Here is a 19,350-nt window from a genome sequence, read left to right as displayed (position 1 = left end):
CACGGTGACTCCGAATTCTGACCTCGCCGAGGAGGGACTTGCTAGAAGTTTGCTTTGTTCTGGGTCACATATGCTTAGTGGAGTTATGTGATATATCTTTGTCATCTTTTTGGTACTTGTATTTAGATAACTCCTATCATACAGCGGCGGCTAGCGAAGTACGCTTGGTTTAGGTTCATGGATAAATAGTATCTTAACTGTATTTCAAATACTTGATGAAGTATTTTGGCCTCTATCCTAATTACTTAAATTTTCGTGTATTACTCTCTTATCTTAATTACATTCTAACGTTAGTATTATTATCTTATCTTAAATACATTTCTGAGTATCCTGTACATGCCTGGTCAAATTGCAGAAAGAACGCGAAAAAAGGAAGAAGATAAAAGAAAACTTAGCCACGGAAACCTTTTTTAGCTGAGCAAAACATAAAGCAGAGCTATCCCGCCTGACCATCCCTTCAAGCTAATAATCCGCTCGTATTTCTGTGCTTTTGCTACACTCTCGTGACCGCAGTGATTTGCATGACGTTGCGTGAATGACATTGAGTTTGTCTCGGTAACGCAATCTTCCTGTGTGATGTTCCAGTGGGAGGCGGTACGGCTGGATGCCTCTTGGCTAACAGGCTGTCCGACAAAGGGGCCTCCGTCCTCGTGATCGAAGCTGGCGGTGTCGAGACGGATTTCACCGAGATTCCAGCTTTTGCGAATCTACAGCCGGAGAATACACGTTGGACTGACAAGACAGAAACACAGAAGAACGGCTGCTTCGCGCTGAACGGAAACGTAAGTTAACTTCTTACAGGGTGTCTTTCTTTATACACAGATTTTTCATTTAAAAAAAAAATATAATATACAGTTAGTAATTCCGCGTTTTCGGTGTTAATCGAAAAACGTCGAAAAAACATACGCGGGTTAAATTTTCGCTCATTCGGTTTTAATCGAAAAACATCGAATACGGAGAAACATTCCAGGACAGTTAAATTGCTGCACAGCTTAAGATTCGGACATTCCAAGCAGGCGAGGAGGAGGAGGAGGAGGAGGAGTGTCGTTGGGAGGAACCCGAGAGGTCTGCTTGCCTGATTAGGCGGCATGTTTCTCGGGAACTCTCGGGGTTTCTCGGTTCCTCTCTGGTGGAAAGGAGGAGAGGAAAGGGTGAAGTGGAAGAACGAGCGGAATCCGCTCGGGGGGAGGATAGCTGCGTCCATGGGCCGACTTCAGAGGAACTGTGCCGGCATACCCCTATTACACATCTGAGAGAAACCCAGGAAAAACCCCAGACGGCACAGCCGGCCCGCGGATTCGAACCGCGGACCTCCCAGTCTCCAAGCGCACACGTTACCGCTGCGCCACCGGAGCTGGTTTTCCAAGCAGGCCTTGCTTTATTAGTCTTCTTTTCTTGGTATATGCTAGGATTGGGTGACCTGCGACCCCATTGAGTGTTCCAGGGTCAATCGTTTTGTTCCGGATCGGGTGAGCTGGTCGGAATCTCATTCTTCTGCCATTGTAGGTGCCCCACCGCGCTTGTGAACCTTTTAGGGACGTGACGCCAAGTAGAATCTCGGTCACCGGCCTTAGTTGTTTTGTGGAGAGGTCGCGACAGTACATACACCTCCACTTTCCACCTACGGCTGTCCTGTGTCTTTCCGCGGCACCCGAGATGGAAAAAGAAAAAAGGAAGAGGGCGTCGGACTACGTTTTCGGAAAAAAATATTTTGAACTCTCAGGCAAGCAAGGTGTTGCCGTATGAAAGTATCGTCGCGTGACAGTTGGTGTGGGCCGTGGTGCGCATATCGGAGCACGTGCAATCGCGGCGCCACGTGAATCTGAAGAATCCTCGTAACGAACAAGGTAACGGAGAAGGTAAGCAAACGCCTTCCGGTCATTTCTTGCAGCACTTGCAAACAGGAAAACTAGCTCTTGTAAACTAGGAAAACATCGAAAAACTCCGATTTCGCGGAAATCAATAAACATCGAAAAACATACGCCGAATCCGCCCAAAAATAAACATCGAAAACGCAGAACCCTAAATACACTACAGACATGCTGTTCTCACTTCTATCATCTCTGGGCCGGCCGACGTTCTTGGCCATCTGTTGCTCAGCGGTCGAGTGACTGCTTACCTAAACATCGTTAGTTAACTTTTTTAATGATAAAAGCTACGAATTTGCCCCAGTGAGAAAACCTGTTCCTTTCGGTCACCTGATATCGTAGCCGTTCTCAGAACAAAAATCCGTTCGGTGACATACAGCAAAAAAAATTCGTGGAAGCACACCTTGTTTTTCTTCCTTATTTTGTTCATTGCGCATCTACGGAGACGGGTTTTCCTTCGTCCCCAATGTGAGAGGGTGAAAGAGCACACCGTCGCCTTTTGCCAGGTCCCCCAAGGTCGCCATTTTCCCATGTATTTGTTCCTATCCCGATGCGTGCAATGCCGGAGGCCGCCCTTAGATACCCCATTGTTACCAGACGTTGGCTTGCGTTTGATTGTAGCGCGCTAAAGATCCAGTTGAAGCACAATCCAAGCCAGGCCAAGTCACCGAAGGAGAAATGGACGACTGCGCCTGCGGCGCCTGGTACGACAGGTACACTATGTGATGCATGCAGCCGTGCACTAGATCCTTCCGATCGCTCAATACGTTCAAAAACGGGACCAAAAAGTGAAACACGACACAGAAAGTTGTGATACGCGTTCTATTTGGACATATAAAGACTAGGTTCATTCGCAGAAACAACAAAAACATTTTGCCGCTAAACTTAGCGCGCTGAAGTGATCCGGAACGGCAACAGTGGGGTATCTAGTGGCGGCCTTCTTCGTTGCACGCTTTTCCGAGGTGAGTTTGGGGGACCTGCCTTTTGCGTCGTGGAAAAAGGATTACAAGAAAACAGGAAATGCAACCCAATATAAGGGCAGTTCTGTCACCCGATACATTTGTTTGTTTTCTCGTGCACAATGTGGCTTTGTGAAACCACTTGCAGTGCAGAGCACAGCAAGGTACATGGTGTTCAGTTATTGGTTTTTAATTTTAGTTTAGAGCTGCTTTTGTACTACCTACAGTGGTGACGAGATTGACGAGCAAAAAACTTTGCTAGCAAAAAAAAAGTCGTTATAAAGAATTAGTGGTTGAATGCTCATAGAAGAAGACATCTATACACGAGGATCTCATTTTAATTATCACGCTAAGATAAAAAGTGACACAATAAAAATTATGCACAAAAAAATGGAACGACGGAATAAGAACAAGTAGGTACTGACGATGTGATGGCACGTTCGATCGTTACGATGTGATACCCTACCTCGGACGCGAAACAGTTACATGAAACGTTACATGGATGCATTTTCAATAATGTATCTTTCTCTCTGATTCCCTTCATAAAGTTCACACTGCGAGGAAAGGGAATAATACAGTCTGCAATTAGGAAATAATTTGAGTGTTAGCAAAACGCCGCCATATTCGTTTGTGGTTAAAGCGGACTCACTTCTTAAGAAAGTGTATGGGGGATTTTTGTTCGCAGGGTTATCGTAACCCTCGCTAAATTTCTCACACGGAACAGGTACAGGCACGTTCTCCTCTAGTCTATCTAGGGAATGACATATTTTTGAAGGCCTAACGCGATCTATTGATTTTTGATGAATTAAAGTTTGTCCAATTTTCGATACGTGTGAGTATGGGAGATGCAAGAAAGTCGATTCTCTCGGACCGCCCGCCCGCGATATTTCGGCCAAAATGATTTCATTCCCTACAGTAATAGTTCTGGAGTTGATTGCAATCAACAAATTCGACAAGCATACTGCAGGTTTCCAGATCCCTGCGAATGGAAATAATGGCTTTGTCGTTTTCTAGCATGCTCTGCACGCTCGCGCCGCTTACATTACTTCTTTAAAGCGCGCGAGGAAAGCAAAACGAAGAAAACAATTTTGCCACTGTGCAGCCAACTCCCTTCGATAGCTTAAAAGTTAGCTTCGGAGATAGCCTGACTTCTTCACAAGACAACAGAGAAAGTCTGTTCGCACAACGCCCAGAAACGGCGTAAATTATCATCAAAAAAGAAGTACTGGCGCGTTCTCCTTGCTTTGTCCTTGCCAATGACACATTTTGTAGAATTCCAGGACTATCCGTTGATTTGTATTGAGCCCGAATTCGCAAATATTCTAGTGTGCGACACTCTATCGGAATCAGGGGCAGATCCAAACTCTCGGTTTCGGGGGGGGGGGGGCTGTTTCTTTGTCGGAGCGCGTCGTGGGGGAGGGGGAGAGGAAAATTCAATGCATAAACTGACGTTTTTTAGGGGGGCGGTCGCCCCCCACCTCTTGGATCCGCCACTGATTGAGATGGCAGCAGAAGTTCGAGACGCACCAAAAACCTTAATTTATTGAAAATCAACAGCTCAACCTTGTCCTTTCAAAAATACGTCATTGACTAGACAAAAGCTAAAATAACACGCCAGTACCAATCGTGAAAATTTCATGATGAGTTGATAGCCGAGTGCTAGTCGTTCAGTGTTTATAGAATATGTGCGTCAGCAGAACAGACTGTTGACTGTCAGATTATCAGTCGTGTCATCCTTTGAGCCTTGAGCGTTAATTAATCGTCAGTTATTTCACCCAGGAAGTTGTGCAACAGTTACGCGCACCGCTCACCTCACTTTTAATTTATTTCCTTATGCTCTCAATCATTACTTGTCGCATTTTATATGTGCGTGTGTATGTATGTTGATGCGTACGTTTATGCACGTACCTGTGCATATATGCTTAACTGTAACATATACAAGCATATAACTGCTGATCCTCTGTTATATGTAACTTGTATGGTTTGCGGACCGCACCACAGGCCCTGGCCTCGCAGTCCACAGTGGTAGCAGATTGTTCAATGTAATTTGGAAACAATAAAGTCAAAGTCAAAGTATTATGATAATCGTTTAGAGCGTTCATGTGTCTTGTGCGAACGAAAATCGCCCATCGATTTCTGAAGAAGTGATTCCGCCTTAAAAGGTCGCGCGCGCGCGCCATGGCCTTGTACACGCGGCGAAGAAACGCCGGCGAGGCGACCACCTGAAACACATGGTTCACGTGCGGAGCGAGTGATACGGGCGACACTTTTGCTATATTCGTCGACCACAAATATCTGTTACAACGTGCCGGTGCCATTCTTTGCTATGTTTCCTGCGTTCCTTTATTCCAGGTACCATTAAAGTGTTCACGTAAATTTAGTGTGTCCCTGATAATGTCCCAAAAATTTATGCGAGCTGCTCATACGCAACCTTGTCTGCTGCAAGACGGCCAGGGTTCTGTTTGCTTCTCGGAAAACCAATCTCGAAGTAAAACGCGCAGTTTTGGGGGTACGGCCCCGTATTGTGTATTGTTTGACCGCTTTCAAAGATCTGATGACGGCTCCTCCGATTAGACAGACTGAATCGACACGATGTTGTTAAAGGAGTCCAGAGGTCCATCCTAAAAAAATATTTCAGATTAAGACGTCTGATGAAAGTGTGCGTGTCATTTTACCGAACAGAGCGAAAGGTTTTGATGTGTGCAACTAGTTTTCCAGAAAAAAGAAAATAAGAAGAAAAAAAGGGACTCACATAAACGTGTCTCCGCGCATTCACCCTTAACTCGCCACGCCAGGTATAATGAGGATGAGAAGGTATGATGCCACGTCACCGATGACGTTATACGGAGAACTCGTTCTGGTTCGCCGGTCACTGGAAGTCAGCGCCTTGTCCCTTTGCCGCCGTAAACCAGTTTTGCCAGTTCTCCAGAAGAACTGAGGATAGAAGGAGCGGCCGAATCATTACCGAGTCAGGAAAAAGGCTTTTTCAGAACCCCGAACAGCCCAGCAGCAGATGACAGCGGAGTAGCGGACAACATTTCTTTAGACCAATCTGCGAGCTTTCTCCTTATAGCGTCAGCGCGAGGTTCCAGGCACACCATTGGCTGTTACCGCTCTTCACCGCCGTTGCGCACGGTCGCTTTTTGCAACGTACCTTAAATTCAATTGCTGGAATATTTGTGACTGTGTGGTGTGAATTACTTCGGATGGTGTGCTGGCCTACTTAGCAGTTTTATTGGAAGAAAACAAGGCGTTAAGAATCACTTCTCTGCTACTTTGAACTAAGGAGAAACGGGCTACCAAGACGCGGAAGAAGCACCGCATGGTTTACCCTGCCGAATACGACAGGAATATATCGGCAAGCGCGAAAACGTCTTGTAAAAAAGGAAAACTCGCATAGCCTGAACGTGACGTTGCTTATGACGTGCGACCACGACGAAATGGCGGTCGAGCACAAAGCACCCGCTTGAATGGTATCAAAATGGCGGGCTTATGTCACCCCTGTGATCCCTTTAATACAGGTCCCCCAATGTCGCCATTTTCCCATGTATTTGTTCCTATCCCGATGCGTGCAATGCCGGAGGCCGCCCTTAGATACCCCATTGTTACCAGACGTTGGCTTGCGTGGATTGTAGCGCGCTAAAGATCCAGTTGAAGCACAATCCAAGCCAGGCCAAGACACCGAAGGAGAAATTGACGACTGCAGCGCCTGCGGCGCCTGGTACGACAGGTACGCTATGTGATGCACGCAGCCGTGCACTAGATCCTTCCGATCGCTCAACACGTTTAAAAACGGGACCAAAAAGTGAAACACGACAGAGAAAGTTGTTATACGCGTTTTATTTGGACATATAAAGACTAGATTCATTCGCAGAAAGAACAAAAACATTTTGCCGCTAAACTTAGCGCGCTGGAGTGATCCGGAACGGCAACAGTGGGGTATCTAGTGGCGGCCTTCTTCGTTGCACGCTTTTCCGAGGTGAGTTTGGGGGACCTGCTTTAATAGCCTCTCGGTTTTCTTTTCGAATCTTCGAAATTCTTTTCATTTCTTCTTCTCCTTTCCTTTTCTTTTCTTTTCTTCTTTTCTTTTTCTTCCCTTTTCTTATTCTTCTTTTCTTCCCTTTTCTTTTCTTATTTTTCTTTTCGTCCCCTTTTCTTTCCTTCCCCTTCCCCTTCTTTTGCCTTTTTTGTTTGTTTGGAGTAGCAAGCCGACCTTCGTCTGGCTGACCTTCCCTTTCTTTTTCTTAATAAACATACCCCCCCCCCCCCCCCACTCTCGGTCCATAGCGCGCCAAAATGGCAACGTAAGCGAGCAGGCTTCTCTTTCAACAGCTTTTGTGCGCGTTGCGGCGCATGTAGGCGTATGTTTGAGTGACATTGTATGTAAAGCAGAAGGGAGCTGATCTTCAGACACATTGTTTCGATACAGGGGACATATTGGCTGAGGGGAAAATTGCTGGGTGGGTCAAGCGTCATCAACTCTATGCTCTGGGTACGTGGAAACAAGTATGACTTTGACGCCTGGGAGAAGTCCGGCGCCACGGGTTGGTCCTATCAGAGCATGCTTGAATATTACAAGAAAATTGAGAACTTCACGATTACAAAGTACATGGACACAGGTAAGTAATGGTATTAGGACTAACGTAATTCGTATATTACTATACATCAAAATTGCATTGCGTGTTCGGAATACAGAAGTAGTAAATATAAAACTGAAAAACTACTAATTACCAGGTACGGAGTGTTCCACTTAAGAGTGGCCCCTAATTATTAAAAAAAATGTATCAGAGATAAAAATTAGAAATCTTCTGCGTCATACTTGTCCAGGTTTTTGCCGCTCAAGCATGTGGTGTCCACCAGTGTACGTCACCAATTTGTTTAGTTAGCTTAATCGAATTTAAAAAAAATCCAAGGAAAGATTACGTTCTTTTTTTTCGCAAATTAGAAAGCCCATTGTCACAACACCCCATTTCAGTCTCAATTACAGGATCTTTCTCGATCTGTCCACAAAAATTCGACACCCGAAAACTTGCCATCTCTGCAAGCCCGTTCTCGGATTTCATCTGTGGGGGCGCTATCGGCAAGGCACGAATACTCTCCCACTGCGCATGGGAACAGCAGGAGAAAGACAGAAAAAAAAAGTGTCATGGTGTGGACCAGCCCAATCAAGCATTTTGTCCTCGCAAGCTTGTCCGTTCGCAGCCATCAGTTACCGACATGGAAATCTTAAGGAGTACGGTAGAAGGAAAACCTCCCTAACGCACACGTACGAGCGTGGGGAGCGCCATATTGAATCAGCTACTACTGCCGCGGCTCATGCGAAAACAGAATCCGGTATGCATACAGCAAATACAACGTCAAAAATATTTTCGGACTAGTGACGCGCAGCCATAATCCATGAAACCCTAAGATTTGAGAAAAACAAAGAAAAGAAACAGACACGAAGTAACACGGACAGGAAACCGACGCCACATGAGGACGCCGTCTCTGCTGCTTCCTCGACCAGCCCGACCAGCCTTGGCTACAAGCCTGGATAGGGGCCGACAGTGGCCTAATCCGTAGCCGACAGAAAAAAGAGGAGCAAGTGGCTGCGTTCCAATACCCTGGTTAGTCGACTGCCTAGCGGTCTAACCGGAAGTGCCGCCATGTTAAGTCTCGTTCCAAATCTCGCCAAGTCCGCTATTCAGTCGGCTACCGCCTAGTGCGCATCGATGCAGTCAAGTTATACCCCTGGTCATCTGACAACCGGGATGGAGACGCGCGTTGACGGTACCAGCGTGCCCGCTGTTTCTGCTGGCTTTAAATGTAAGTTACACATAGTTGTATGTTTTTTAAACCAAGAGATAATAATGACAACAACGCGGGAAACGCTAGTACCTGCTACGGTTGCGCCGTACGCATTTCTTGCGTGAGCAACGAGATGGCGCCACAGGCGCCTCGGCTAGGCAAGCCCGTTCCAATAGTGACAAGCAAAGGGCTGCTACTCAGCTGCCTAGTCAGGCGGCTTCGCTGGCGCGAGGTATTGGAACGCAGCCAGTGTTACCAACAGTTTTCGGAAGGGCGCCTTTTTGCACGGGCTAAAAATAGGCGACGTTCCACCGGCTGATTTAATATGGCTGCCGCCGAGCGCATACTAGTGATTTCCCCAGAAATTCACTGCTGGGGGTGGGGGGTGGGGGTGAGGGGGCTAATGCTTGGTGAAGGTTCCGCTTACGGAATTTTTCTTAGACAAGGAACGAATCGTGGCACAATGGTGACATATCTGTGCAGCTTTCCCGTTTTATTTGTACATGTTATTACGTGAGAACAAAGTACATTAGAATACAGATTCATTGTGAACGGCATTTCAACATTAAGATGCGTAATCACACAACCGACAAACAAAAAAGACTAGCGCCTTGTCTCACGAACCTCAATGAATACCTAGCAACCAACGGTAAAAAACCTTAGACGAAAAAAGCAGAATACCACACTGAGTATGCGTGCCCGCACGCATTTTTGCTCGTATATGCGCGTAATATATGCATTGAACAGTCACTTTCAATTGACTTTGGACAAATGCATGATAAGATCGTAGCCATGGCTGCGGTCCTACAGCCCAAGTTTGACTGTACAGGATGCAATTCGCTGCGCGAGACTCACTACCAGCTAGAACGTGCTGGTGGCCGAGCTGGTTGGGGTCACCTGAGAAATTGCAGGGGGGGTTGCAAAAATGCAGGGAGGGTCTACACCCCCCTGGGGGGTGTAGGGAAATCCCTGGCGCATACATTGAGAGAGGGAAGAGCCCGGTTCATGTTCATTGCTCTCCTCCGATCCTCTTCCCCGCCTTTCCTTCTGGCCTCTCTCCGTAAGGTTTCTACGGTTACCGATAATCACCGACACCGGATGTTCTGTGCTGTTCCCTCTCTTGTCCTTTCCTCCTCCCCATACTTTAAGCGGGACAACTTGAACGAGTGCGCCTTGATGAGCGACGGGTTTTCGGCCAATTTTTACGTGTTTTTGAGTGTCAAATTTTTGTGGAAAGATCGTGGAAGATCCTGCAATTGTGACTGAAATGGGGCGTTGTGGCCATGGGATTTCGAATTAGCGCAAAAAAAAAGTTACCTTTCCTTGATAATTTTCTGAGTTCAGTTAAGCTAATGAGACAAAATAATGAGGTACACTGATCGAAACCGCCTGTTTTGGCTGCAAAAACCTTCATAAGTACCACGCAGAAGGTTTCACAATTTTATCTCAATTACATTTTTTTTTCTAATAATTAGGGATAACCCTTAAGTAAAACACCTGTATCTTTCTCTGTTTCTTTCAGCTGAGTCGTTTACGATCATTACGACTACCCAGACATAAAAAAAATGCAATAAGCAAATTACTCATTCGACATTGAATGTCACCCATAACCATGTTGTTGTGTCGAGCAGGTGCGCCAGCGAAATGATCATGTGCGGCACAAAAGCTGCATGCTGACGTTTATATTTTTTTCATATACGGACTTTTTATATAAAAAGAGCTATGAAAGGTACACAGGTGCCTTTCTTCAAAGGAAGGTTACGCAATTGCGCTGGCATTCTGCCAGAAAGTCTATGCATTTACTGGACGACTGCTAGCCGATGATTCATTAATTAACTTATCAAGTAGATGCTTTTTGGCAAAATCCAGATAGCAGAATTCGAGCCGGTCATTCTTGAAGTCGATCATCTTACTTATTCATCCCGATGAGCGAAATTCGGCAACGGATACTTCAACGGATTTTTACCTTTTTAGCTTTACCTACGTATCTCCGTTGTTATACAGTGCATAATTTTGGTTGGGTCTGCGCTTATCCACAGAGGGCTTCAGATTTCTGCAAAGAGAGTGGGTCTCGCCTTGCAGTTTTCTAAGTCGCCTGCAACAAAAATATTAAAGAATAAAAAGAAAACAAATTCCGTCACCTAAAAAAATTGCCAAAAGCCTTCCTAAATGTCGACAAAAGTTTCTACACGGTAATTTATTTATTTATTTTATTGATTGATTATACCCTAATGGCTTATTAGCATTAGAGAGGAGAGGCGCGTATGTAACAATAAATTGAAATATAAGAGGATGCATACAGAAAACACAAAACAATGAAAAATTAGACAAGAAAAACCACTATGTGGCGTTCAGATGATCACAAAGAGCATTCTTAAATAATGAAGAGTCAGCAATGGAAGAAAATGAGCCGGAAGGTGGTTTCCGCATGCCACGAAACACCTCTCGTCAAGATGCTGCATTAATCCACCGAATGCGCCTCGATGTGGCTTTTACAGCTAAGTGGCGTTACCACTTGAGACAAGTTGACCCTCCCACCTGCTGCCACTGTGGTGCTCCTGAGGATCTGGAGCAAATTCTTCTTCATTGCCCTCACTACCAACCTTCCCGAACCACACTCTCCGAGTCCCTTAGTCAACTGGACTCTCGCCCCTTCTCTATATCGAAATTGCTTGGTCCCTGGCCCAATCCAGCCCAGCAACGATCTGCGCTGAAAGCTCTTTTGACATTTCTGGACACCATCGGACTTCGATCGTTATTGTGAAGGGGCTCGTTATTTTATTCCCCTCATCCCCACCAGCAATGGGGTAGAGTGTAGCCTCTGGCGATGAACCTCCCCACTTTCCAAAGTCAAAATAAAGATGTCGTTGTTGTTGTTGTCATATTAAAGGGGGGATTTGCAGAGGCTTCACTGCATTGCTCCCTGGGAATATGGTTGTAACGCGCATATGTCACATTATCGGGGGTTATATTAACAAGGGTTCACTGTATTTTTTGGACAGGACGTGAAAAAAAAAAAAAAAAACTGGGAACCATAACCACTAACGTAAAACTCTAGGACCCGTAGCCTGGCAGCGGATCCCGCCATCAAAACAAGCATTTCATTAGCTTCCATGGCTGTTTTACATAATATTCGCGACGGATAAAGATAAACATCGTATATGTTCCGATGTGCTGTGTGTACACGCGAATTGTAACTGTTCTCGACTGTTGTCTGTGAGACGGCCTCCATGAGAGGTACAAACTGGACCCGTGGGTTGTAGCTATTATTAAAGCCCGAGTCTCATAACAAGCGACACGCGGCAGATACACGCCAGAAGCGACAAAATCGACGTCACCGCCGCCACGCGAACGTCAAGAAAAGCTTTGTCGCGGCTTGATATTTATGTATAGCTACTCCCATCAGATATCTGTAGCATGTCGCTGTGTTCGTTGCCTGTTGTTTGACAAAACCAGTTAGACTTGGCGGCGTAAAACAAGAACTGAGCGCGTGGACAAGGGCAAGGGTGGAGAGGGTAATCAACGAAAGTAGCAGACGAAGAAGTGGCCGGGGCGTTGGGTACCTCAACCGCAGCGCCACTGCGTTACGGCGAATATTACATAGCACCTTCATTACAAGTTCTCCTCGTTCTGGCGCATGAAATGCTCTTTTTGGTATATTTATGGCAATTTACAACTTAGCTCGAATAAAATAAGTATTGATTCTCCAAAAACATAATTTCTCGGCGACGAAATGTCGCTGCTCAAATGGACCGGGAAGTCGCGCCATGACCAGACGCGACAGCGACAGCAAATTCTGCAGCGCGTCGCTTGTCGCGTCTTATGGGGTCCGCGCTTAAGAGGCTTCTGCGTGCATGTCTTGCGCGCTAGACTGCGACTGCCTCTCCAAACCTCGGGTGACCTCATGTTTCATAAGATAGCTCTTATTCCTGCACTCACCGCGCGTGCTTGTTCTGTGGGTTGGGACTCTGACCCTATCCACCGCATGTGGCGAGACAGTGTAACGTTTTAGTCACACTTTTGCGCCCTAAGTAGAACTGAGAAACAAAGAGGTGAATTTTCGACAAATTTATTTCTGCAATTTTAGTTGCGTTACAGTGCGTTACAGGTGCAACACAGAGTAAAATGACACCGAGGAACCCATGTCCGCAGATGAAACGTTAGGCTGATTTGGGAAATTTCGAATTTCAATACAAGAAATAAATAACCCTCGAGTGAAACGAAATAACAATGTACCAATATTGTGGGGGAACGTTTCTGGCAGAAAAAAAAAATCCTTAGTGATTATGTTTGCTGGGCGACCCAGGGGATATGTAAGTCGTAACCATTTCCAACTCCGTACCCCAATACGAAGGCTTTGGTTGTTATTGGGCTCCTTAACAAAGACATTATTATTATTATTATTATTATTATTATTATTATTATTATTATTATTATTATTATTATTATTATTATTATTATTATTATTATTATTATTATTATCATTATCATTATCATCATCATCATCATCATCATCATCATCATCATCATCATCATGGTCATCACGAGACAACAACAAAAAAAAATGCAAAGGATCAGTGTGCTTTGTACCCTGTGAAGCCAAGACGTCGAAAAATTTTATTTACGTATCTAGATAATTTTCTACCCTGAAAGGGCAGCGACGTGATATTTTATTTATTATTTATTTATTTACAGTATCCTCGGGGCCGTGAGCCATTGCAGAGGCGAGGGGCAAACAAATAGGCGTATAACAAAGGATAAAGCGCTGTAGATACAAATGTAACACAAAAAATTGGCAATACACGAAAATGTAGTTACAACTACAAAGGACTCTTTCACTGCCTGATGTTAGTGGTTAGGGTGCTGAAGTAAGTCTTCGAGTGTGTCCTTGAAGGTAGACCGGATATTAGCAACGTTACGCGGCAGACAATTCCATTCACGAGACCTGCGTATGAAAAAAAATGTGTCTGATATGGCACGCAGCCGTGTTTAGTTTGTCAAGCTGCCCAACGGGATATTCATTACACAACATTTTCGAGGTGTGGTGTACTGTCACTGAGCGAACGAATTTATAAAAACAGTCGAAGAAAGCGTCCTCGGACAACCGGCACAATATCCTTGCGGGACGTCGATATCTGCCCCCCCCCCCACACACAAACACGCCGCCATTCCCATTTCTTTCTTTGATCTCAGCTTACCGCCTTATTTACCGAGGTATCACAACGTATTTCAACGTATTGCAAGGTTACAATTAAAAAAATATCTTCCCGTTTCACTGGAGGATCATCCGACTGAATACCTCACAGGTTTAGGACGCCATATTCGACAGTCATATAAACCATCGCTAGTCGACCTCAACAATCAGTCGACTGGGGTCTTGAATTCGCATATTCCTGCATGTAAACCAGAGTTGCGCCTAACTCGTTACAAGTAACCCGTTACTGGGTAACGGTTACTTTTCCTGGTAACAAAGTAACGACTCAGTTACTTTTTAAAAAAGGGTAATAGTAACGGAATCAGTTACAAAAATTGGTAACTGGTTACTGACTTTACTCGTTCCTTTTCTTCAGCGCGGGGGAGCACATTTCGGCACACCGTATGGCGAAATGCGTGCAGACTTGACCTACGTGACCCACGACCACGTATTATTGCAGTCCCTCGCTGGATGTGTTGTTGTCTTTTCTCTTGTTTCCGTAATCTCCGACCGTCACCGCGCGATTCGACTTCTAGCATTGTCTTGTCTTTGCTAAGCTTCTGAGCGCCCTAAATTATGACGCAGCCCGCTCGTGTGTTTTGGGAACCGGTGGTGATCGGTGGCACGAAAACCGGTGTTTTTTGTGTGTGTGTGTTTTCATAATCTCCGATCACCCCCGCTTCGGAAAGAAGGGAGAAGGTCCAGGCAAACTGATATAGACTCATGGTAATGGGCCGAGACACACTGAACACGAATTCGGGTATCAGCTTCTTCTGAAGTGTAATTCCTCATTAATAAAGAGTTGAAGGCAAGTGACGGCATATTTGTTTGCTCCTTCAAATAAGCGGCGGTAACGTAAAAGTAACCCGTTACCTGTGAGTAACGAGAACTCGTTACTTTTGTATGTTGGTAACGAGTAACGTATTTAGTTATCTTTTTTTCTGAAGTAACGGGTAACGGTATTTAGTTCCATTGTTTTGGTAACGGGCACAAGTCTGATGTAAACTCAGTTGTTGACGCCGTATGAATAGAAGTGACTTTCTGACTTTCTTTCAGAAATGATTCCTTTACGACAATAACCTGAGGCTCTTCCTTCCCGAATAAATAATGACATTTATGATACCCACGTACAGAGTACCACGACGTCTGCGGAGAGATTCCAGTTACGAATTCCACTGCGGAGTCCAAGATTACGGACGCACTTTTGAAGAGCTGTGCAGAGCTTGGGTACCCAGAGAATGACTATAACGGCCAGAATCACACAGGTAAGAAGCCTAACTCGACACCTGTCTGACGTATAGAGTAGGCCGTATAGGTAGGTGTTGCTCTGTATGGCAGCCATGGATTGGGGTTATATTTCATAGAGAGGTAACAGAAAGGGAAAGAGTATACAGGAAATATAGAAGATAACGTCAACGGAAACAGAAGCGGCTATGGCACACCCGGAATACTTGAAAGAGAAATGAAAAGAAAATGATTTACGGTAATAAGACATTTACCGAACTATTTCGATAAAGTTATGAAATCAAGGCGAGTGAGTCGAACTAAAATTGACCGAGGATGTAAAGGTGAAATGAAGCACAACACTGGAGTGTATAAGTAAATGGTATATAGGCAATGGAAGAATAGTAGTTATAAGGTTTCTGGTGAGCTGTAAGTTGCAGGTGTCAGTAGCATTCTTGAAAACCATGTTCATATACAAGGGTAGTTTAAGCTAACCGAGACTTTTATTTTTACCCTACATCCAATGAAAAAACTCGGGAATCACCTAAACATGCCACTCTTCCGAAGTGCTCACCGTGCACATCTGGTGACGCTAAAGGGGCTCCGAAAAACGCCTTTGGGGTATACGGGTCCTGTGCCGGCAGCTAAGCGAACTGTGGCGGCATATACCTGAAAGCCGTCTGAGGAAGACCCAAGAAAAACTCCAGCAGCCGAGAGCACACTCGGCCCCGGGGTCCGAACCCGGGTACCTCCCAGTCTCGATGTGACATGGGCCGGCATGGTAACCTCTGAGCCAGGCGACCTGGTATAGACACCGCTGCATTGCTGCGGCAGTTATTTTCGTGAAGAAGTGGGCCTGTTGTTGTGGCCACTGGAATACATATCTCTGGAGGGCTTCACTGGTATGGAACGTCTTTTCTTCTAAGAACCAGTAATCGCCGGGGGAACTAGTACTGGGAACAGGGACAGAGAGACGAGACGACAGGACAGGTGCTTGAGTGAAATTCCTGAAAATGTGGGACATGGAGAATGTTGCTTCTATGGTCTGTGGAGGACGTGCATGTGGATGACGTATTAGCATTGTAGTGTGTTATTTAAAAGACAGTACTAGGTTGCCAATAAATTATTTCGCCGGAAGTCTAGCACCTGTCCTGTTGTCTCTCCTCTCCGTCCCTGTTCGCAGTGCTAGTACATCATGCAAGATCCACACGAACATGCCCGGTGTTTCACCTCGAGGCCAAATCTGTCCTGTAAGGGCCATGGACAAAACCTCCAAGTGCATTTCCACGAGGGTTCCTACCGTCAGATTCGCCGTGTGGGGCCGGGGCAATGTCATGAAGAACCATGACCGTTCCGGACAGCATCCCAGGCCTATTTATTGCAAATCGCGTTTCGCTCGGCACCCCTTTTCAACGTGGCGTACAGCTTGGGACAAAAGTTTACGGAACACGGGGGTGTCGCATTTCGCTGTTGGAACGACACCCTAGCACCCAAAAGGAGCAAACAAACATACTGAAAGATTAACAGAATATCCGGTCACCCGTTCCTTGTTCGATCTCTTCCTAATATCTAACAGGGGGCCGCTCCGATGAAGAAATGTGCCAGTGCCGTGTTCCGTAAACTTTTGTCCCAAGCTGTACTACTGGGCGTTATTCGTGACCCCTAGCTCAAACGTGTCCGCATGGATGACAAGCTGCATGCCCCAAGAAGACAGTGCCTGTGGAGTTCCCAGCAGGCGGCTGCATCTTATTTTAGCGGTGGGGAAGAGTTATATGTCGCTATTTCAGGATGCTTCTTTTTAACTTTATGTGTGAAATGAAACATCCAGGTCGCGTCATATGTGGTGATTGATTTCAAGAAACACTCCCCCTCTGATAAAAACGCGGTCCAGCAGCTGCCCAGATTCTGCCATACGCGCTCTCTTCCGGTCACCGAGGTGTCGGACAACCCATCTTGCACAGCCCTTGCGGACAGAAAGTGCCGTGAATGATTATTTCCACACCGCCGACACGAATAGTACGCTGACGGATCTGGTGGTGGTGGTGATAGGGCTTGCCGTTGTCGGCCTCATGTATGTGGGCAACGTCACGACTCACGCCCTGGGGGAATGTGCGTCCTGGGCCGACTTCTAAGGGAACTGCGCCGACATATGTCTGAAAGCGTCTGAGGAAAACCCAGGAAAAACCCCAGACAGCACAGCCGGCAACGGGATTCGAACCCGGGTACCTCCCAGTCTCGACGTGACATGGCCAGCACGCTAACCACTGAGCCACGGGAGCTGGTTGACGGATATGGAGGATCGCTTGCTCAGCACCTGCAATCTTCAATGGCGTGGCTGCAGTCGGGCGCACGTGGCCACTCTAAAAGATATAGTAACTATTTTCTCTTAAATATCTCGTATACGAAGATGGACTTCACGAATGTTCCTCAGGCTTGCAAAATGCAAGCCATCATAAGGGCATGAAAACTATGCTTTTTCGGTTTACTATATAAGGTTCGATTTAGTTGTGTGCTCTAGTTTGTTTCATTCAGGTGTATTTAATAAATTAACCTAATCATACTGTAAAGGATTGTCAAATTCGGGTCTTTTTTTAAAATTTTGTTTCGCTGAATGTGTTCCAGGTACACTCTAAGAAAAAAAAGGAGTAAAACGGGGAGTAATTACAGCTTCTAGTCCCCTAGTCTGCAATTACTCCCCATTTTAGTGCCCTAATCCAACATTTAGTCCCCACGTTTACTCCCCAGGACTGCAAATTGTCACTAAACTTCGCGAATGGTCTCCTCAATGCAAAAGTCTACGTAAATATGTGCCCTTGGTCAATTTGAACGAGATAAGGCTGTGTAACTCACACAACGTAGCAATTTTCCAGCCACAGAGAGTAAGAAACAGTTAGCGCATCTTTCTTCGCAAATTGTGCCCTAGTATGGCGCAAGATTTTATATCACTCGATATATCACGTTTGACGGTTTGCTTCAAAGTATCTTCACGCATGCACACCAATTATGTACCTGGGACTCTTACAACAGCGCGTGAAATGCGGTCTTCACTCTGTGACATTCATTTACTCCCGTACATTTACTCCCGAAAGGGACTATTTTTGGTGGCAATGCAATTACTCCCCAAAAGGAGTAAAAGTACTCCTTTTTTCTTAGAGTGTATTCTGAGTATGCGATATGCTTAATTTTCTGTTTCTGTTACCGTTACCCGGTCTGTTTCGGGTATAATACCATTTTTGTGCCTTTCCCTCCTGGTAACAGAACGAATGTACAGTCCCTTAGGATATATGGACATCTAACCCTGATTTCTACATCTGACATGTATGTTTGTCGTTCTGTGTCATGCTCCTTCAACAGACGTTACAGAGAAGGGTTGGACGCAACCCCTTGGGACCTGCTGTTCGGCTCTCCTGGCTTGTTCGCTGCTTGGAAATGAGCCAGGTGCCACCGAAATTAAGGCAGAGCCGTTCAGTTTGTATGATGAAACGAAATGCACCGCCAGGCCCATATACCTGGTTGTCTCAACATGTATTTTCGCTACTCTTTTTCAGGGTGCACAAGATTTCAGACGGATATTTTCAAAGGCCGTCGTGTCAGTGCCAGCAAGGCCTTCATCCGAAAGATCGTGCAAACACGGCCCAATCTTCATATTACTTTGCATAGCCTAGCGACAAAGGTAAGAAGTAACACTGAATATACGTTTGTCACGCATCGTTCATCGCACTGTTGTACTACCAGCAAATGGTTGTCCCGCTTCTTGTAATGGTACTAAAAATATAGAAGCCGAACCACCCAAACGGGGTGGGGGACATCAAGTTCCACGTGACCTTCTGCGGCAACTTACTCAGATGTATGCCTACCTGCGTATTGCTGACGATGGCCCAATAAGACCAAAACAGGTCTGCGAAAGTGGTCCTACGGCGAAGTTTAGGCACTGATAAACATATGCCACACGTGCAGACAAATGGGTTCGGCTTCTTCCTTTCCAAGAGAAAGAGCGCGTTACATACCGGCGAATACAGTCAACCCTCGATTTATGAACACCCTCGGTTCCCCGAAAAATCGTTCATAAATCGAGGGATTCATAAATCCGAAATTCCTTTAAGTGAGTACTATCGAGCAAATGGAATAGTATTTCCGAGTTGGTATTGTGTTTATAATGCAATATATTGTGTAATTTTGCTTTCGGCCATGCCTTCTGCTGTATCAATCTCACAAAGCACAGATGTTAGCGTATTCACACTCTGTTTATTATGCAATACTAAATAGTTTAATTTTGCTTTGGACCATGCCTTCCGCTGTGTCAATCTTGGAAAGAGGA

At 45.6% G+C, this 19,350-nt stretch overlaps 1 protein-coding gene across 1 annotated transcript; it reads left to right on the top strand.

Annotated features, from left to right (window-relative positions):
- Nucleotides 1–7,262: 7,262 nt before the first annotated feature.
- LOC135396272 (glucose dehydrogenase [FAD, quinone]-like) lies at nucleotides 7,263–18,967 on the top strand. The gene is made up of 4 exons (XM_064627293.1): nucleotides 7,263–7,446; nucleotides 14,942–15,073; nucleotides 18,581–18,705; nucleotides 18,878–18,967. The coding sequence occupies exons 1-4, from the start codon at nucleotides 7,311–7,313 to the stop codon at nucleotides 18,965–18,967; spliced, it is 483 nt and encodes a 160-aa protein (XP_064483363.1). The 5' UTR covers nucleotides 7,263–7,310.
- Nucleotides 18,968–19,350: the final 383 nt, after the last annotated feature.

Source organism: Ornithodoros turicata, chromosome 1, assembly GCF_037126465.1.
Source record: "Ornithodoros turicata isolate Travis chromosome 1, ASM3712646v1, whole genome shotgun sequence".
In the NCBI taxonomy this organism is placed as follows: domain Eukaryota; kingdom Metazoa; phylum Arthropoda; class Arachnida; order Ixodida; family Argasidae; genus Ornithodoros; species Ornithodoros turicata.
The sequence above is the reverse complement of the archived record's forward strand: the minus strand, read 5'-3'. Positions and strand labels throughout refer to the sequence as shown.